The 22,629-nt window shown below is 47.2% G+C and overlaps 1 protein-coding gene across 1 annotated transcript in view; it reads right to left on the reverse strand.

The window, feature by feature from the left end:
• The window catches only part of LOC128714846 (protein grainyhead-like), a 136,960-nt gene that overhangs the window by 3,391 nt on the left and 110,940 nt on the right, over nt 1-22,629 (reverse strand). Inside the window, exons 10-11 of the mRNA XM_053809727.1 lie at nt 17,296-17,352; nt 13,014-13,112 (exon numbers count right to left, since the gene is read on the reverse strand). Coding sequence (XP_053665702.1) covers nt 13,014-13,112; nt 17,296-17,352 — 156 coding nt within the window. The remainder of the gene's footprint in view (nt 1-13,013; nt 13,113-17,295; nt 17,353-22,629) is intronic.

Below are 22,629 nucleotides of genomic sequence, written 5' to 3' on the forward strand. Positions count from 1 at the left end.
TCCAGCAGTAGTAGAGAGTTGTTTACAGCGTTAAGTTCATTGGTTACAGTTCTAGTCCTCACATTCGTCAAGGAGATTTTAATATTGTCCAAAATTGTCATAAACTTCTTATCCTTATTTCAAAAAAGCTTTGAGAAACAGGAGTACGGCTCTCGATCAGAATCAGTTTAGAGGATTTTTGCGTCTTCTATTAGAACTAAAACAATTTAGTTCACTTGTTGAAGAGAAGATGTCCAGACACTTAAGCAACAAATTGAACATCTCGCACGTTTGATCACAAACGGATGATCTCATTCTCTTCATATGATCTCATCCTTGTAGCAACACATTACGGCAGGCAAACTGCAACTCCATGCGAGGTTGTCTAGAGACAGTAGCCCATTTTCGCTGTGTACGACACGAAAATTTCCAAACGCTTTCAAAGAAACATTACGGGAAATTTAGTAAACCGGTCACACACCAGCACTTTGGTCGATCTAACTGTAATCTTTCGGAATGGAGCTGAGATGATGGTGGGTTTAGAAGGAATTTCCATACGATCGTACCGTTCTGGTCGGGAAGAGGGGGTTACCGTGAGAGTGTCATGGGATAGGACCGACCCGGACCGGGGGTAGCAAGTGTCATCCGGTGGTGGAAGATTTCGCAAATGCACATGGGCAATAATGGTGGTGGTGCAACACAGGTGAACGCTTAACGCTCTCCCGACGTACACACGCAGGCGCAATGTAGATATTTTTCATTTTTATAGCACAGATTATACGAGGCTTATCTTCATTAAAAATGGCTAAAATATTGTTGCATCTATCGCGCACGAGCACCAGGCACGGCCAGAAAGGAAGCAGTGACTATGGCTGTGCGGTACTTTAACGTTACCTAGACAGGGGAGTTTGCGTAGTGATCGTCGTTGGGCTGGGGATTATTTGCGCTGCATCCCCAAACGATCATCACCGGTGGTTACTAAGGGCCAAAGAAGGTATGTGTCATACACGCGCAGGTGTTGGGAAGGGCAAGATGTGTGAGAGAGTGAGCCACTCGGCAAATGCAATGTAATTTCCAGCGCTGTCAGCGGTGGTAATGGGTTTTCAAATGATTTTATTAATTCACTTCATTCGTCGCTAGGGGATGCGTTGATGCGCTCACTGCTTGCGTGGTGTTTTCAGTTTTTGAGGTTAACGGGAAGGTTCCCCGGCACGACGGCCACATGAACGAACGCCGGCACGACAAATTGCGCCAGCTACCCCAACCTAATGGACAGTTGGTGCATTGCGAATAAAGAAAAGCAAAAAAAAAAACAATCATTCGTTCCGTTAGGAAATATTTCGAACGTCAAGGATCGTATAACAGCACAGTTTTGCTTCGCACGACCAAAAATGGGGTCACCGTCCGACAATGTTGATACGCCTCGTGTCTCTAGGATACCGGAAACGCAGCACGACATGCGATAGGAGAACGCTCCACTACGTACGTACCACCTTCTCGATCGTACGGCATTAATCATTGAACGATCATGCGATCAGGGACGAACTTCTTGGTGCGAACGCGAACTACCACACGCGGCGTGGTGCGTTTTTGTGTGTGGCGATTGCGCGCTACATTGTCTTTAACGGCGCGTACGGAGTGAACTCCCGGCGAAAGCGGTGGTCGAGAGGAGAATAGGAAGGGGTGCAGGCTCCGGTTGTTATCTTAACTGCTGCAGTGTGTGTGTATGTGTGCGTCTGTTGCACTTTCGCCCTCGGAAGGTGTAATTTTAGCAACACAACCTCCGCACAGTTTGCCGCGCCAACTACCAACCTCCAGCGAGGTGTGCCCTTTGCGGCCACGCAATAAGAACTGTTCGCGACGATCGCGACGGAAGCGTATCGCTTGATCACCGCTTCGGTTCGTTCCTACGCCACATCAAGCCGTGCATAATTTATGATTATATTAATTTCTACTCTCGCGGCGTGCGTGCGGAACACAGCCCCGAACAAATTGATCCTTCTCGTTGCTTCTTGCCCACCGCTTTCGTCCGTTTCCCACACCCTTTTGCACACAGTGGTCAGACTTCCCTGACCGTGTCCAAAGAACCCAAGGGAAGAACTCGCCCCGGGATGACCACCTGTTGCAAGCGCGACAGCGTAAGGAGTACTCAACTGACTCGCTTGAGCGGGCGAGATTAGTTCACTAAATATCCATCCAGTTCGCTGCGTTATCCCGCAGGCAGCACAACTCGCATGCGAGCTTTGAAAAACCAGAGAGCTCCTAGTGTACTGCCTACATCGACCGTGAGAGGTATTAATTACAGCATGCCCGGGATGTCTGTGTGCGCCCAGGAACCAACCGCACCGCGTGTCGTTTTGCCGTATTTTGACAGTTCCGTTAGGGCAGCGACAGCTTCACGCTAGCCACCACCAGAGGGCGCATCATCGGCGTAACGCTAGAGCTGCAGATCCTCGGACAAACGGAATAATTTCAACGAATTTGTCCCAATGCAGCCAACGTTGGCGTACGTGCGCAACGGGATAGCCGCCTGGCAATTGCCACGCTTGCGCAGCGGAAACGATTTGCAATGATTGATGCTTGCGTACGGCGAATGATTGACACAATAAAATGCACACTTATGCACCGGGCGCACCGGCGAGAGCCCGCGGGGGAGAATTTCCGGCCTTAATCCCGCGTAAGGGATGGGGCATTTGCCCGTTATAACCATCATCCACCGAGTTTGCGTTACGAAATTGCGTTGCTGAGTAGCTCTTTAGCTGTAGCGAAAACCCGTGGTCAAGCTATACCCCCGAGAGGATCATCCCATCCCATCCATCCTTGAAGCGCTGGACGTCCACACCGGTAAGGGTTCCATCGCTAGTGCACGGTTGGAGCAGCAACTGTGAAATGTGTTTTTATGATTATGATGATCATTACATTATGGAACATCTTTGTAAGGCAGGCGTGTGTGCGCTCGCCTTGTCCACCCCTGGTGTCTGGTGATCTTGCCCGGGTGTAAGCCTTATTTTAAAGCCATTTTGCAGCACGAAGATGCAGAAGCGACTAATGAAAACGGGGTTAAAAATGGACTTATAAAATTTTACTAGCTCGCACAGGTACCGGCGTGACGGCCCAATGGACCCAATGCTGGTCTGCAGTTATTCGGTCGTCGGTGGCGACCTACTGCACACTGCAGCACGAGTTGCCGTTTGCCGAAGCGCCAAGGAACGGTAGTGCAAATAGAGCTAACCGAACCGAGAGCGAACGGTTCTGGACCGCGTCAAGGCGGTAGCATCGCTGCATGCAGCACTCATCACAAAACCGTAAAAATGAACGAACGGACCCCATCACCAGGTCGGCCCGGGAAGCGTTTGTTTTTTCGTACGCGCGTTTACAGCGCGCTGCCTGGGTAAATGGAGTTAAATTGCAAATTACAGCATAAAATATGGGATTGCCCCGCTCCGTGCAGATTGGTTCCCGCGAGGTGCACCGCGAACCTGCGCGAGCAACAACGAAAAGGGAAAAAGGAAACCAATTTTATGCACTCGAAAGTTGTTGCGGACCGCGCGGAGATACCATAAACGCATCGAAGTTACTAGTACAGATTTTTACGACCGATTCTCCGGGGTTTCCATTAAGCGCGAGAGCTCCATCAGGAAGCAACGGCTAATCATATGAATGAAGTTTTATTTTCTTTCATACGTTGCGGTGCGTGTGTGTAAGTTTTTGTTGATCGAAGTTCGTGGCTTGATGGGTTTTGTTGTTGCTGTTGTCGTAATTTACACAGTTCATCACTCATTTGCTGTTGTTGGTATGAAGTGATGATTATGATGTACGCGTTCGTTGTCTTTTACCATGACTTTTTTTTTGCAAATATGCGTTCTGTAAAACGTCATAAAAATGATAATAAATTAGACCACACTCGATGGTGCACGATTTTCGCTGGGTGAAAATACTTTTCAGCACAAAAAAGAAACCCTCGAAGAGAGAGGAAAAGACTAAAATATTTAAATTTTTTTTTTGCGCAATTACTTGTGTTTGTTGTGTTTGTGTTATGTTGTGAAATATGTTCAACATCTTAACAGATCAATTGAGAAGTTAGTAATAATCGAAAATTCTAAGAAATTCTGGAATTGAGGAATTTAGAACTCAACAAAATTGTGCATCCATTCATTATGCATCCACCTCGTAGACCAACTGGTAGCCGGAAAATGGGAGCTTCCCGTTATTCTGCACTCCAACAGGCACCCCAAGGGACAGCATCTATGAGAGAAGTGCCGCGTCAAGTAATGCTTCTCGCATTCCTCGTATATCCCGCAGCGCGCCGGAATCAAGTCGACATCGCAACGAATAAATTTACACCCCATTTTATGTTGTCCCCTACAGGAAGCCACTTGCCCCCACACTCCCCCCCACCAAATGGCGGTCGGTTAAGGATTGGGACGTGAAGAGAACTTTATTGCGAGCAAAGTCGCTCGTGTCGTATTGTCACCCCCGCGGGGGAAAACACGTCACCTCGACCGTACCGGTGCCATTCGGATGATTTTACCAGCGCAGCCGGTTTATGCAACGGGCAGAAGCTAGCAGGCCGCGAGGCCATTTTACATAATGTGATTAGTGAATTTTTCACCTTGCACGCTCAAGCTACCGAGCGTGACCGATTTGGTTCTAAAGTGAACCCCGGTGCGCTTCTGGATTGGCATCGATTATCCCACAGCGTTTATTATCTAAGCAAGGGACAAGCAGGCAGGCGGGCCGGCCGAGGAAGTTGGGATGATTGGTGCGTACCGTTTCGCAACGCGCATAAACACTTTCATAAATACGCTCGATATTATGCCCCCTGGGGAGGCGGCAGATGGGTCCGGTAGCGTTGTGCTACAATGAATCCCCGCCGAACCGTCCCCCGATGCAATCGCGGCCACAATCGGTCGGTGCATTAGGTGGCCGTACACAAACCCGCGTGCATTAAGCGCAATGCAAAATGAAAGAATAATGGGATTTTAATAAACATTTACCGAGAAGGACGGATCGGACAGACGGTGCGGTTGCGCGCTACATTTATGTTGCTGCATCGCCCGCTACGCCATACCTGTACCGTGCAGCCCATGGAAGCCTGCGGGCTAAACCCGGGCGGAATGCAGCTATGTGCAAACACATTCACGCATGCAATTATTCGCAAGCATGAGAATTATGTTGTCTTACATTCATCATAATCAAAAGCAAACTGTCTCGCTGCCAATGGGCGTTGGTATCTGTAGTTGTGTTGTTATCGTCCGTATTAGTTACCGAACAAAATCTTACGAACAATGTTGAAATGAGTATTTTTTTCTCTGTACACAAAGTGTGATAAAAACTGCACACAGAAGGTATTTTTTGGGGGTTTGCTAACGATAACGGACAACAAGTATAAGGAATGTAGAAGCAACAAAAAGGACGCTGTTAGCGGTTGGTGCACAAAAACCCTTCTCAGCTTCCCTCGAAACAGCCGCACAAGAACGCATCGGAAAAAATCGTGAGAAACCCATTAAACCGGCAAATAATCCTTTCGGAATGAGTGCATTTTTACGAGTGCAAACTATGCAGGCACAATGCACGATGCGCGTAAAATCGTACGGTCAAAACCCAACGTGAAGAATGAAGCAAAAACCACCTGAAAATGGGAAACGTACGGGTTGCATTTTTGTTTTGTTTTGTTTGTCCTGCAACATCACTCGAACAACAAGTGCTAAAAGCACTGAACAGTTGCTGATGGTGAAAAGAGTGAAAAAGAAATAATAAAAACATCCCAAAAGGTTAGTGGAGTTTTTTTTGTAACCGTAGCGTTTTTACGCTTTTTACACCTTGCACGCGGACGCTTTGTGGCCACCGCATCGTTGCACATAGTCCTGCCCACCACCAGTGCGTGGAGTATCGGTACGGGTAAATTGTTCTCGCATCTTCAAAGGCTGCCCTTCCCTTAGGTTTGTTTTTCTCTTTCCGATGTTTCGAACTTCACACGAAGAAGTTTGTCATATTTTGACACTTTGCATCCGACACGCGTAATTGGCAATTTTCGGCTGTCCACTAATGGATGTGCTGTTCGGTTACGGTGTGAATGATTCGGCTGCGTATGCACAATTTGACGCACAGCACACACAAACATTCGTGCGCGTTTGCAAACAGTTACTATCGCCGCGCAAGGTTCGTCGCTTACTGCCGCGCTCAAGTCTTTCGTGTTCAATTGGACGGATTTGGGTTATTTTTGTTTCTTTGGTTTCATTAAAGCAAAACATTAATTTCGCCGAATCGATGAAGAGACGACAGGCTTCTTATCATGCAAATGCACACATAAATATTGCAAAACAAAACAAAAAAAAAACCACCCGAGATTTGAAACGAGGTTCACGGAAAAGCTGCCCCCTACAGAGAGATGTGTTCCACGGGTATTGGGGGTAACAAACATAGATCTAATCGGGTACGCCATATATTTCGTTTTATAACGATGTGTGGTGATCGACCCAAGGGACCTCTCCATTTGAATCCGCAATAAACCTATCTCAAACTCGCATCCGTATTTAAAAAAAAAAGAGCACACACAAAACACCGCAACGTCGAATAGATGAATGGCGGTATTGTTGACGATCGTACGCCTTTGACCATCGGACGGACAACGACGCTACTGCATCGGGCATCGTTGGTTGAGCGGACGTATCCTTCTCCATCGTCCTAGAACACACAAACATTCCGCATAGACATTTTTGCATAAATATTCAATCGCTTTAGCGCGCGTAGGAAAGCTACATCTCGGTCAGATTCCGGCTTGGTTTTTTTTTTTTATCGGTAAGTCATAAATCACAAAAATGATGCCAATAATTTACATACGAACGGAATGGGGTTCAGCTTCGATAGCACCGTGCAGGAGATGGAGATGAAAGCGATTTCAAACGCTTTGTCTACGTGCAAAACGAAAAACGGGCCATTGAGGACCTCCACGGTAGTGTTTGCTACATTGAGGAAAATGTTTTTTTTTTTTGTTTCAGGCCAAATGTTTGCTTAAACTATTAGACATCAAACCATATACACCATTCATCACTAAAAACTTCTGCTAATGTGTTGGGTTTTAAAATTAAGTCCACAGAGCAAAGGATGCAAACCGTGAACGGGGCCAACCTGTGAAACCATTTCCCATGCGTAAAGATCGCAAACCAGGATTAAAGGCTATCGTGGTTGGGGTTTAACAATTTATTAGCCCCACACAAAGATCGATCAAACCCATTCGGCACAGGCAGAGGTGCGAAGCGACTATTTCCACCGGCCGGTGATGATGGGATCCGATATGATCCGGCGTCTCGTTTCCCGAGCCCTTCTCAATATACGCGGCCTTCTCGCGAGCCAGCAGCAAGTGAAACAGCACCGTATCATATCGGACAGAGGGTATTTAACAGATTTATTAGAAGAAACAAGTCCCTCCGAAAGTACCGTACAGGTGAGCGGTGTAAGGACCAGCCACCGATACACCGTTCGTTTCACCCGTTCCCGTTGGCAAAGGACGGGCCAGGAGATGGTTGCTGCGCTTGGCTTTTGGCCTCGTTCATAAATCTTGCTGCGGATAGGTGAGCCGATGGGATGCGCTTCAGGCGGTCAGATTTTGTTTTATAGTTTATGGGCTGCCGAATCTGAGCGCAGATGGATATCTTAATTTAATGCTTGCCGGGGAACCCGTGCGTCGTGGAGAAAAAAAAGAGGATTTAAGGAATGTGATTAAGTGAGAGAGCGATTTATAGCAACAACAAACTTATAATGGTTATTTAGCAGAAATGTAGCCATCGTTTTATGCAAACAAAACCTTCAAAGGGAAAGCACTAACAGAACAATTTAAACTTGCCGGGTTCTCAACACATGACAAATTTCCTTCCGCAAATATGTTTATTTCAAAAAGAATAAACTACATTTGTAATGAGTCTTTTCCATTCTTTTTTGTTCGTTTCTCTTCTCTTGGTTCTTGGTAGTTCTTGTACGTGAGTAAATAAAAATAAAAAGGTCATTCCATTTGTGGGTTGCCGGATCGTACCACTCGTCAGACTGGAAAGAATACGAAGCGAGTGAATATTTAAAAACATTAATAAAAAAAAAAACAAGAACGGAAGTTCAATCCATACGGCTCATTAGCGACAATCCTGCGACATGGTACAGACCGCGCAAGAACGATGTGCGGTGATGCTGTGGCCCAGTGAACAGTGCAGTGAAACCAGCAGAAGGGATCGGGACACTCGGAAATGTCAGAACATTGTTAATATCTGACGACGTGCGAATATAATGAGCAAAGGGACAAAGTCCGTGGTGTAAGAGATTGAAATACAACGAAAAAACAAACAAACACACGCACAACAAAACCACACCGAGACCTGTTCCACGTTCCATTTGGCGACATCTGGAGACGATTGGCTCTCGACCATTTTGCCCGTTTGCTACACTTCGGAACGCGACGTGTCCGGGCGAGCGGCGTACACAGAACGGCACACACCATCTATCAATGTAGTCTGCTTCCTTTTCAGAAATCATGACTTGCGGCCATTATCGCTTCAATAAAATTTATTGAAAAATTGTTACCACAGTCGCGAAATCGGGCGTGTCATTTTAAGGGAAGGTGGGAAGTGGCGGAGAAAGGGGGGAGACACGGTCACGCCACCAACTGGGACGGATGCGGTCCGTAACTGGGGTCGATTGGATTGGTGCTTGTTTATTTTTACGATATCGCTGGTTGTACCACTGACAAGTCGGTCCCCACCGTGCTATGGGAGACCGATAGGTACAACTGTGTGTGTGTGTGTATGTCGCGAAGCGCAGGGAAATGTAGACCCGGCCGTGTTTCCATGCAGGTTGGATATAAAGTTTTATGCATTTTAATCCCCCATCACCCACCGTGCGGGACGGCAACAGCAGAATGCGTGTTGCGATGTCCAAATATTGTGAATGGTTTCACCGAGCGCCATCTGTCGGGAAAAGCGATGCACCGGTCGTGGAAGACAAACCTCGAGCAGTTATCGCATGTACTACATGTGTACTTAGCGTAAGCGATTGTGGTGAAAAGTGGTCGTAAAGCCGGGGGGCAACCCAAGCAAAATTCGCGTCCCGTCGTGGGAAGAGTACCTATCGGCAGCAATTCCAGAAACGAATCGAAAGATCATTCATTAAGGAGTTGTCCGGTAACGGGGGGCAGATAAAAGATGAAAAAGAAACACAACCTCTACAAACAGCCAACAACAGTGTAATCCTCCGGGGAGCGACAAGGTTTTCAATTCGTCATTAGCGCCATGTCGCTACTGCTAGAATGCGCAGCATCTGCTGCTGTTGCATCTTGCAATAATGTGCGCGGTGGCACTGGCAAATGTCGGCACAGTTTTTGCCGCATGCTTCGCACTGCGACTGTGCGATAAAAATGAATAATTAATATATAAATGGCTCAATTAAATGATTTTATAATGGTTTACCGGTAAGAATGTGCATGTGGAGGTAGTTTTTATTCCCGTCCGTGTATACATTTTTTCAAAAGTCCAGTACCGCATGCTTCTGGCGGTAGGTGCTGGACACGCGGAGAAGAGTGTCACTCGCGTTGTTGTGCGCTGGAAAAGCGTACCCCATGCGGTGCAATTAAAACTAATCAATATCGTGAATATGCACTCGTGCACTTCCTCCCTGGTTGGTTCGGCCGGCGAAGGATGCCTCGAGGCATCTAGACGGTCAGTGACAATGTACCTCTCTCGCTAAGGCACCGTAGATTTCAGCTACCTTAAAACCCAGCTCGATCATATAGCTTACGTTTGCTTTCATTTTATTAGTGCGCTCACAAACAGCGCTCATACACAGCGATAGCGATTGAGATTTTGCATAAACATTTCTTATTAATTTATTCAAATTAGTTCGCACCGCTAGGTTAGTGCGCGCCGTGTCGGTGGTACCACATCAAGCGTATGGTTTACGCTAGCAAAAAGTCATTATGCATACTACAAACCCATGTATATGGCGGGCATATCACGCCATCCGCGTCTCGGGCTAGTGTCCAGTATGGGTGATTTGTTCACTCCATTAGATAAAACCTTTCGTTGGGTAGGATTAAATGGGAAACTTACCCAGGACTAGGATCGCCTAAAGTGTCAGCGGCCGATCAACCGATCAACAAGCCAACGGACACAGGAGCGGACCGACTTTCGAACTCTTTTTTTGACACCTGTCACAAACGTCTCAATTCGAAGGTCTTTGCGTTTGGGTGTTATCGAGCGCTACCTGCCTGTAGGGTGACACTTACAAACACGCAACCACCCTTGTTGGATGACAACGCATCCATTGGGGGATTTGCCCTCGAGGTGATTATCGTGCGACGCCACCAACGGTGTATTGTTACCCACCCCGAAATGGTGGTACGCTTTTTGGACGAATTCTTACGCGCCGAGGTTTCGTAACTGGAGCAAAGAAAGTGGATAGCAATGCGACGTACACGTTAAGGCGTAATGAGATTGTAGATTAGTTTGACTACTTCCAAAGCGCCATGTGTGTCATTTTGACGTTTCACTTGATAGTGATCTTTGACTTGGGAGAAACCACCTACAAAGTATGTTGTTTATTGTACGACGAAATCAACAGCTTCGTTTAAGGTACCGAATGCCATCTTAAACCACGAACGCAAGCACACGGTGCTATTCTCCTCCTGATCGCTTCCTAGCGCCCCCTGCCGGGAATTCGCGCAATCTCCGATTGAACTACAAACCATCTGCTGGTCCCGTAACACACCTGCTATTAATTTGATTTGTTTTCATCGGCTAGAGTCCCGTGGAACTGTGCACATGTGCAGTTCCATTCTCGGTGGCTCTCGCGGTTAACCTTCGCACCGCGAAGTATGTGATCAAACTAGAAAGATAGAGCGTACTAAGCGCATATTAGCCTGCTGAAATGCTACGTACACGACAAGGAAGCTTAGCCACATATAAACGGGCACATCTAAATTGATGATCCACTTGGGGAGAATTTGCAAGCTACACCATAGAGCGGACGACCGTGTGACGGTCAGTATTTATGCAAATGGCCGCTCGTTTTTTTTTTTTTTTGTTCGTTCTCCGGCACGGTTTTCTATGAGAACACGAGCGTCCGCCGTATTAGCCTGATGCTGAGGTGGAGTGCTTCAACACCGAAGCAAAGTGTTCCGAGTTGCTTGGAGACTTGACAATAATAATTATTTTTTATCGATCCCGCTACGGAGTAGATCGAATGTTCGTAAAACGGGTGATTTTAATGCCCGTAGGTATTATGACTTCATCCGCTAGCCATCTCCACGTGCGTTTGGTGGTGTGAAGCACTAAACTTTGGCTCGATCTCCACCATAACTATCAAACGCGCGTGAAGTGTTGTTGCGCCCCGAATGTGTCACAAATAGTGCGATCTGGTGCGGCAGGAAATACGTTCGCGTGAATTGCGACCGGTGCTTAATTAGAGCACCGCAGTACGCGAAGACGCAGTACTGGTCGATGTGGTGCATCGATCGGGCGGTTTAATGGTTCGCGATTTGTTTCGCTTAAGTGACACTTTACATTACCCCATTGGTTCGTTTGCCATTCTGCCACGTCCTGCACGCGCGCGCACACGTGCGTCTGTGTGTGTGTTTTAGTTAGAGGACACAGTTTATTGAACCGAAACGCAGCGTAACCTCTGTCCGGCGAACAGTTCAGTTACCATTACGGGGTGTAGAGGCTGCCCGACAACCAAAAGGAATCGAGGGAATCGATCGATTTAACCTCGAACACACAATCCGCGAAGTTTGTGCTCCGCCAACCGGGCGGCCATTTTGCTCGGTAAGGCGTGCGTGAGTACGTGCGTGTTTTTTTTTTGCCGCGGCATAATCGCTCGGTACCTGGCGGCGATCGCTTACGTGGAGACCGCACGCACTCGCATATTGGTGGCCGCCCCGGATGACTTTCGACAACAAAAGCAACTCCGTGAAACCTTCCGAAAACTCCCGAGCGGGCGGCAGCGGTGTGCGATGGCCGCTGCACACCAACAAACACCAATCTTCGCCGACGCGCAACCAATTTCGGTCCAATGTCCCTTTAATGAGCTGTCGTTTCATCAATTATAGAACAAATTGCGTATAATTGCGAACCATCGGAGCGTCGCCATCGTAATGGTAGTTTGATCGAGGGAAGGCACGCATACACCCGGGCTGATGACGGTGTACCGTATACAAACACAAAGGATACGACCACTTTGGGGGGTGAGGCGAACTGTCACAGGACAGAGCAGCGGACGCGCAATTTGATCACCCGATCGATGCACGATCGATCGACGTTGACAACGCGCCGCTAGGCGCGTCAAGCAATGTGCGACAGAGCGCTCTTAATCGATTAAGTTAGGCCAATCCCGAAAGGGCATCCCGCGCGAGAAGGCGAAAGCATGCAACAATGTGTTCCCGGTCTTCTCCGGGTGCGGCGGCGGCAACGTTTCACACGTGTCCTGCGGCGTTGTGCTGTTTGCGAGCCACGTCCTGACCGGGCCCGGTACGGTTTTAATAAATTGAATCAGAAACGATCCACACTAGAGGAGCGTCCGGCACGAAGCGATCAGCGAACGATGATGAAGTATCAACATAAAATTATCATTCATTTGCATTCGAGCTTCCCTTAAGCCTTTTAGAAAGGAAGGTTTTTTCTTAGGTTCCGCATCCAGCGGGCCTCTGCTGAGCGGTAGCACATGCAGGAATGGCATGTAAACTATATCTAGAAGTATGTCATATTGAAATACATATTAGATTTTATGTCGACTGACAGCTGCATTTAAAATAGTACATTAAAGCTTAATACTTTAGTATGCCTTTTTCTTCAACTTTGTAGAATGAAGCCAGCTGAAATGTATGCAAATTGTGCTTTCAATGTCCAAGGATAGACGAGATAGTGTAGGCTAAATAAACTGGTTGACAAATGTCACCGTAATTGTTCGAGCGTGAATTCAATTGCGAATAATGCGGGCTCGATCGTAGATGTCCCATCTTCCCAGACCATCCATTGGCTACTACAGTAACGACTTACCTTATCACAAAAGACTTTGATTTGACAGTAACCCCGATGGAAAACGCTCGTATCGCGGGGATCTTCGAACGTATCGATTTGAAGGTGAAGCGGTAATCCCTGAAAACGAAAAGAGATTTAAGAGGAAAACATTAGTTGACGGACCTTTCAACGATGAGAAACACTTTACAAAACATAGAATCGATTAAATTTAAGCTAAGCCCAATGTCGCGGTGTTAATGAAGGGTTCAGATGAATAAATCGTCTCGAAGTGGTTACGTTCTCGCAAGGGCAGATCCTAGATAAAAGCGGATGCTCATTACAAGGGATCGTTCCAATATTTCCGTAAGAAACGCACGTTAACGCACCATTTCCCTTAATGCACGACCCTGGACACGCCAACATACGAAGGATCAAAAATCCTTTTTCCGTGCCGTTCTTCGTATGTGCCTCTTCGTTCGGCTGATTCCGAAAAGGGTTTTTTTATTTTAATTTTACTTTATTTTATCACCAGCCGTCATTGATTTGTCTTCTCACACCGCCTCTTTTCTCTTATCCCACGGCAACGATGCTTGGGATCGCTTCCTTCGCTGCGTTGTTGTATAATGGATTTCTTCGGTACGTTTTGCTCAGCTTTTTTTTCACCTCTTGTCCTGTTTTGCTCCCCAGCAAATACCCTCTGGGACATTGGAGAACACCTGTCCGTGTGCCAGAAGGCTGGAGGTTCAGTTCCCAGCGTTGCTCGAAGTCGCGAGTCGGAATAGGGCTGGATTTTCGTTATTTTTTCCTACCTCTCCGCTGTCCGCTTTGTGCTGAATCTCTTTTCTCTTATGATTATAGATATTATAATATGTTCATTCATGGATTTATCTCAAATGACAGGCAGATAAAAATTGTTGATTTTTCTCTGCTTTCCGTCCGGCTTCCACGCTGAGACCGATCCGATTTCGGTGTCTACGGTGATGCCGTCCACTACTTAGTCGGGAGCGGTTGTCTGGTTTTTGTTTCTATCTTTCTCCTTCGACGGGTTTTCCCCGTCCACTGCGCGTTCCTACCGGTGCGCCTTAGGGCCAGGAGTGTCTGTCTTTTTCCCCTGTTGATCGCCGCACCTACCAATGCTACTTGCGTACCGAGAATCGGATCTTAACTATGCGGGGTCTTGAAAGCCATCATAATGTAAAATAAATAAACCGTAGATTCTTGTTTCCCTATCGCGATGTAACATCTCGCTGTATCGTCCCCGGGGCTGGCTGGAATTTCTCCACTAGGAAGCAGACCTGGAGCAACCATTGCCAGCCAACCATTTGCCCGTGCGCCCTAGGAGATCGTACGATCAAATGTCAAAAGTCTTCAACACCAAACCGATGACATGACGCTCCACCCGCATCAAGCCTCTCGTCCGGGAGCTCGGGCGGACTTTAATATACCTACCTACATCAACCATCGGTCAAGTGCCAAGCAGGAGGAAACGCATGCACAACTTGCGCTAATTGGGTAGACACTGTTGAAGCCACCAGGCGGTAACCCTGGGGACGCAGAAATTGGGCATCCCTCCGAAACCCAAATCGCTTTCGATTGACATGCTCTAGATTCGAGACGCAGATAGACGAACGGGACGGTTCGTGTACGGTGTGGACCTTCCATTTTTTTCTTCTGAGCATCATGTGCAGAAACCAAACCAAAGCGTTGGCAGCGATAGCATCGTGCTAGTAGCCAAACAGAAGTATCAGTCAACTCGTCAACTATTCGTGCGACCTCGGTTTGTGGAATGGAAGCGAACGTTCCAAGCACAGCGATGCAGGCAGTGCTGGTGGTTGGATTTGATGGAGGAAATACGAATAGTTATATCATTATTAGCATAACACACGTACCCACACATGACACATACACGCACAGCGTGATCATAAACGAGACCGAACGCGAGTGCTGACTCAAACACTCCGCCTGTATGACCCCGAAGAAACGTCATGGGAACTTGAACGTCCATCGTTTCCGTTGCGGCTTAAGTGGCAAGGAAGTGCCTGGACGGGGTGGTTTTCGATGCATTGAGGTGCTCCGTGCTGCCTTCTCCGCTGTATCTTCCCTTGGCGTCTTGCCGCACCTTTCCACTGCCAACAAAGTATCCGCAGTATCTTGGAGCTTACTCGACGGGCAAAAACAAACGGTCGGGCGCGAGTAGAAATATTTAAATTTAATCTTGTCGTTAATTACTAGAAAATGTATTGATCAATCAACGATTCTGACATTTTGCCTTCTGGCCACGTTCAGGGCCATACGCCGGAGATGGCTTCATTATTTGATCCTTTACCCAGCAGCCACGCACAAAGCTGGACGAGAATGATCGGATTATGATAGCGTGTGGATTAAAGTGTGGCTTTGTTTGCATTAATGCTCGACTGCGAATTCTGTAGGCGAACACAGTTCGATACACCACGGGATGATTGCAGGGTTGGGACAATTCTGCACGAAAGTAGACGTGAATATTGGCGAGCAAGAATACAAAACGAAATAACACACTTCTATAATAAACGAATTCTTTTAACCTGTTGCAAATACCGTACGACAAACATGGTAAGCTTAGGGTATGGTTAGATTAGCACGTTTTATATGGCTGTTTTGTCAAATAGGCTTTCGTGAATAATGACAGACAACTGGGCAGTAAAATGTCAAGTGGAATTGATGGTCGCCTTTAATTCCACGCAATTCATTTGGAGCTGCAATAAAGCGTGTCTGCATAGAGCAAAAAAAAAAATCTGTAAGAGCACCTCATTTATTACCCGCCAGATGGCAACACCGTCCGCAATGGTGGGGGATTATTTAGATTTGTTTCGTGAAAAAAAATATATATATGATCATCATTAGTTATGCCGCATTTTAGGAACCTACATGAAGTACGAAGATTAAGCGAGGCCATGGTTTTACAATCTCGCAGTACACGATCGAATGTTGCCGCTGCGTAAGTAGGGACCCCGCGCCATTATGAGTCATAAATTATATTCTCTTTCGCTTTCGCCGTTCCTATCTTTCTCCATCGAGATCCAGGCCGAGCCAGGTTGCTCCCTGCTGCACTTGCTGCACAACCCTAACAAGTAATTGCTCATTATCAATTTCAACGTAATTTGCCGATGATGAACAAATAATCATATAATGATAATGATCCGCCACGAGGATGGTGCGAGAAGATTTCGCTCCATTTGCGGAGGTTGCCCAACTCAAGACAACGCGAGTCCTCCGCGCGGACAGCTGGCTGCTCCTTGAGGCGCCCATTCGATGGTCATTGAAAATGGTTCGAAAGAATGGGTTGCACACTACTGCCCGGTAAGTTTTATTTTATGCTAAAAAAAAAGTATACCAACACCACCCTAGCGCTTCCTAAGTATCGTTTTCTGCTCGCGAAACGCGTAAGAGCGAAACGGAGGGAACACATCTTCACGATGACAGGCCGGTAACTAACTACTCGCTACTCAATCATTCAAACCTGTCAGCGAAAGCGACCCGATCCCGCGAGAGGGCGTGTGCGTGTAGCGTACGGTTTTTTAGAGACCCCAACGGGGTCTGCAAGCTGCCGCTGGCGGATCCTAAAACGCCTTTGAAATGAGTGCAAAATAAAAAAAAAACACGCACACACGAACACGCGCTTACCTGAAGGTAGCATAGTTAAAGACATCCCATGCCACGCCAGTGAAAACGCGTGAAAGTGCACAAACGGCGGCACCTGGCACGCCTCAGGTTGTTGCTGCCGGTGCAAGAGCAACGCAAACAAGGGGCAAGGAGCGGTGGACGGGGTCCGGTAGCGGGCAAAAAAAGGAAAATAAATAAATAATAATAATACATCGCTTAGCGAGATAGCTTCACTTGCCGGGCCGATCGATCTCGCGCCCGAATGGTGAGCTGCCAGCGTGGCCGGCCGTCCTCACCCGGTTTCGAATGCGATCGATCCCGAAGATGCCGGGGACGTGGGGCCATGACTTGGCTAAGTAATCAATTATGAGCATTATGACGGCATCGCACTAGGGATGGCGGATGCCGTTCGGCGGGAATGGAGTGAAAAACAAAACAAAAAAAAAACTTAAAACCAAAGCAAGCTATCGAGCAACGAATTAACCTATCACGCTGCAAACGATCATTTCGTGGAAGGAGATGATGTGCACGGTGGAGTGAGTTGAATCTTTTTTTCCCCCCTACTTGGATGTTGTGCCTATGTCTCCCTGCCTAGGATCGTTGTTTGATTCGACGACTGAGAAATCGCTACAGGTTAAATTATAATTGCCACAGAACCGATCGAAACGCGACGATACATTACCTTAACACCCTTTTGACTGCTGAAATCCGTACTCAGACACTGGACGGCGACGTTGATCTGTGGATGGAAGCAAAAGCAGACATATATAAATTAATAAATAAATAAAAGATAAACTGTACACGATAAACGCCCGCAAACGGATCGCGAGTGTTCGAAGGAATCGTTACAAAGTGTGCACAATGTATCAGCCGGGCGCACACGATTGCGTTGTAACGATTAGTGCAAAATGTTGTCGCTGCGTTAGGCAGCGCGACCGTTAAGCCGCGGATTCGTCGCAATCCGTTTGTAAACACGGCCGGTGGATGACATGCCGATGGCAATCCCGAGGGTACTTCATCATTGAGGCTTTTCTTCGGCTGCATTTCCCACGGAGTTACGATTTGCTGGTTTGGATTGAATGATTGCATTTGCTTAATTTAATCTTCTTTTCCTAACGGCGGGTCGTAGAGTAGGCGGATTGTAGTGCCATTTGCGGTGGCATAAGAAACGTTTCCCTACAAAGTAGTGCGCGTGTTGTGTGTATCGAATGTTGTAAGTAAATATTATCTTGACTTTTGACAGATGAAGAATGACGAAATTGCTTGTTTTGCCGCTAGAGGGCGTGAATGAGTAGCAGCGGTATATGAGTATCGTCTGTAGTCTGATAATTGGACAACTCGGATAAAAATTAAATTTCTATATCGTTACATAAAAATGATTTTCTTAATGATGATGAAGACGCATAGTGAGCAATAATGAAAGAAAACTAGCATAAAATATTATAAAAGCTTATTTTCCCTATCAAGTATATTTGGCTTATGGACCTTACACTTGTTATCAAGCGTTGACCATCCCTTAGCTTGCCGTTGAAATGCAGCTGAGTGAAAGATCGGCAAAAAAATGGAAAATTCCTTTGGAATACCAAAGGCAGCCCCGTTTGCAAGAACCGTTTCGTTCTATTTCAGCTGTCCACCTACACCGTGTGAGCGTGTGCGCGATTTACGCTAGCGGAATGGGCAGTTAATCATGGGAGTAGGTGATTTGTAAGACGCATTTGCGCACGCGCACCAAGGAATGGAACGTGGGGGCGGTACGCCGGGAAGGATGTTCCACGGACACGAAGGGATACCCGTTAGCAATGACGATCGAATGGAACGGAGGCGGCGATGACGACGGTGATGATGATGATGATGATGATTATTATTATTATTATTATGAAGACAGTTGGGTACGATAAATGGTTGGCCACTTGTTTCTCTACCCATGCACCTATGGTGGCCATCAAGTTGCAGCCAGTAGAAGGCATGCTATGCTTGCGCATACCATTTCCCAAACACGATTGCAGATTCCACCTCCTTCAGGACGACGATGGATTGATTGCGCACTTTCCGGCCGCAACGGTTTTGCACGTGCACGAGTGAAAGAGTGAAGGGTTCGTCTCCATTGCCGCGACTCCCAACCATCATCGATGTTGGTTTGTTTTACGCGCACACACACACACACACACACACACACACACACACAATTTACGCCACACAGCATAGCTGGAGTGGCACACGCTCATATGCCCGGCATGGGCCACAAAGCGCAACAGAACGGGCACCGATCGCAAGCGCAGAGAAGCAACAAGCCAACAAGACTGTTTCCACATCGATGACGATCAGCTAGAGAGTAGAGAGACACTATCGCTCTAAACAGATGGGTGGCGATAAAAAAAAAGTGATTGCCCCATGTCTGGGTCACCGTGCGCCGAACGTATCCGTTTTGCTTATTAAAAGCGTTTAACGATAATTGCATGACACCGAGTGTGCGGCACTCAACGATCTTCGCCTGCTGCCAGTTTATCGGTGCAATCTCGGGGAAAAAGAATAATCTAATCAGCTGTCCACCCCACTGCTGGGTGAGTCCGGGCGTCGCTCGTAAAAGAAAAGCTCGCACCAGCCGATCGATCGGACTGACCTCATTGCTGCCGGATCGGGCAGATTGATCGTCCGATTAGGCTCCCCCTTCCTCTTCCCCTTCCCCTCCCCTCCGAAGAAGGGCCGAGAGAAGGTTCGGTTTGACACTATGTCTCTCTGCCACATGGCCCCAATGGTGCCCCAAGTGGAAAATGTGTTTGCGTCTCGTTAGGCTTTTATTGCCGGCGGCCTTTTCTCGATGCTTCATTAAAAGGAAATCGACGTGTGTGTTGTTGTGGTATATGAGTAATATAACCCGCTGTCAGTACCAATTTTTTCTGTCATGTTGTAACACAAATAAAACCCTTTTAAAATGAGAATTTATTACATGACCATGGCACTTTAAAAAGGAATCTGCACAATGCGCAGCTACTTGCACGTGCCACAAAAAGAGTGGTCCAAACAATCACTAATTATGACATTTCCTTACATCCTTTGGAGGCACAAACGCAGCAAAACGGCCACCATAAACTTTAAAAGTTGAATACCAATTGGGTGAAAAATAATCATTGCACCGAAAACGATTCCTCCCAAAAACGGGAGGAAACCCCACAAAGGAATGAAGCCATAAATAAAGTGTACCAAACAAAAAAAACTGCATCGACCATGTCTTAATCGTCAACGATACCATAACCTAACCTCAACATTTTTGTTGCCATGTGCAAGTGCCATGCGTGTGTGTGTGTTTGCATATTTTTTCTTTTGTCTTTCTGTCTCCTCTTTTGCCTTCTGAAGCAGTTATCTGATGGCAAAAGCTTAAACACGAATAAAAACAACAAAAAAATCAATTGACAAAACAGACGCCCATCAGGAAAATGTTTTTAAATTGTGTCGCTACCAGAAAGCTGCAAAAGAACTTTTGGCCCTCCTGTGGGGACCGAATACGATCGTTGGAAAGCAAAAAAATCTTAATGCAAGTAAAAATTCCTTACCAAACGAAAGCAACACTATTAAATGCCCTGAATGATTGCCCGCCAGCGAATTAGACGTGAACATTCGCAGCATTTGCATCGGAATCGTAACAGGTAACCTCTTCGGTGAACCGATCATGCTGAGTGATGATGTTGAAGGTGTGTCTTTGCTGTTTCTGCCGCTTGCACAGAGAAAAAGGACCCAAAACGGAGGTTAAGACAAAATAAAACAGCGAAACAATCAAAACCCGAAAACAGCACACACACACAAAAAATCTGATCATTCCGCACCAGACAGGCACAAACAAATTAAATGATTATCGCTTTATTTTCGACACATATTCTGCCTTCGCGAAAGGAAGAAGCGGCAGGGCCCCCTTAGTTTTCCCCTTTTTCGCTGGCGTTCCCTCCCTCGAAAGGTGGACAGAAGCCGTTTTTTACGAGGTTTTATCATCATCACGGGCAGTGCCGAGCGCGCACGGGTTCCCGGTAGCACATTCGGAACGGACCCGGTCGCAATGGTCCATTAGGCGAGTCGACTTTCCCGGGCGCGCGGGCACTTTGTTTGCGTATTTTATCATGCGTGTGACTCCACCCCAGGGGCACGGAGCAAAAAGTAAAACAAATGTAACACATTTGTAGAATGGGCGAACGGCACCCGTGTACCTGAAGATGGGTGGAATTGATTTCTTCCGACCCTGATTTGCTGGACTTTTTTGTAATATCATTTCTTATCCTGCGGCTGATTTTGCCCCTTTTTTCCGTCGTTGCGCGCGCGCACGCTCTCGAACATTGCATAGATGCAGGCGGTAAATGGACACGGTTGCATGCGCTGCCGCTCAGGAGAAATCACAACCGTTTTCATAATATTTTAGCAACTTTATTACACGCAGACAGCTTTATTTCGTTCCGCGTGCGTCTGTGTCGCCGTCCAGCCCTGCAGGAGTTCAACCGTACGATCGAACCGAAACCTGGGCATGATTGAGACTTTGGCGACAATCACCTGCGACTGCCGGCGCGGCTGCATTTACAAGTTGTTAAATTAAATCCGATGGATATGCGTTCACGGGGTCATTAGTTTATTGAAATTTATGCACCACCTTGGTAAGCTACGTGCGGTAGAATCAAGGTGAACAAATGGAAGGTGGAAAAGCTAAGGAGGACGATATTCGCCAGCAGTACAATGGAAATTCTCATGTTTGTGATATCGATATCGCTCTGGTGCACGCTCTGTACAAACCTTGAGCCAATCTCAATTTCCCATTCCTTTGCGAGGTGGTGACCTTGCAAAGCGAACGCATTCCGACGGTTTTGAGTGAACGAGGAAAAGATTTCAATTCGATTGAACAAACAAACCCAAATACGCACACACTTCGTTCCATGCTGAAGGACATCGTATGTTTGTTTCCCTCCACCCGGAAATACCGCCCAGACATCGAAACGGGGTGGTCATCGACACTAATCGAAATATTAATTTTCAACCCTCACGCATCATAACGGCCAAGCCAACGATTCGATTTCCGTCTCCGATGGTTGAGGCCGACCGGTCACTGTTCAGGCTTCCGTCCACTCTGCCAGCACCAACCAGGTGTTACACAGCGCCCGATGGTGGCGTAACGTTGGTGTGGCTCGGGGAGTGAAAAGTCTTCCGTCTGTGCGGGCCCGGATGACATCACCGAAGCTTTCCCATGACGCATCGACAGGACAGTGGAGGGCGCAAAAAGAAATTAGTGTGCCACATCCTACGCTAAAATACACACACACACACAGAAACCGTCACATCGGCAGCGTGTGGTGCGTAAGCCCACGCGCTCAAACCAGAAACCTATCGCCGACGGTCGCAGATCTGTCCACAATGTCCACCGGTCGGTTGCGGGCCGATCGGTCATCGGTATTCCGTTCGACGCTATCGATCGACCGTGCGCGTTCATTCGATCGACCAACGCAACCGTACGGGGTGACACTTTTACACTTCTTTCCGGCACTTGGCGTGGAGGGTTTTGTTGTTGTTGTTGCGCGGATCGCACATGTCAAATGTGCGCTGATTTATTCGCGTGTGTCTCCGCGGGCTGTACGTTTTCTATCATTGTTGCTACTGCGTTGGCTTCATTGGGTTAAAAAAAAGGTCCGAGCCGACCGAGGTTTGGTGAATAGTTGCTGAGGTTGGAACGGTTGGAAACACAATAGCGCAGAATGGGGAATGGCCACCAGAGTTCGATTAATCATTCGGAAATTTATTCGACCGGAAAGCGAAAAGATGTTATTTTTTTCTTGCTAAATCTCCTCGCTTGTTGTCCGGTTGTGAAATGCAGAAGCCAACAATCAATAAGAGATCGATGGTTTCCTTTGCTCAGGTGAACATTGGCGATAGTTCCTCGCTAAGCGTTATAAATTGTTTCAAATATTGTGAAAGCCACATTAGCGTGCGGGTATGGTATGCATCTGTATCGCGAACAAACACTGTACAAATACCTTCCACATACAGC

Source organism: Anopheles marshallii, chromosome 3 (assembly GCF_943734725.1).
Source record: "Anopheles marshallii chromosome 3, idAnoMarsDA_429_01, whole genome shotgun sequence".
NCBI lineage: Eukaryota > Metazoa > Arthropoda > Insecta > Diptera > Culicidae > Anopheles > Anopheles marshallii.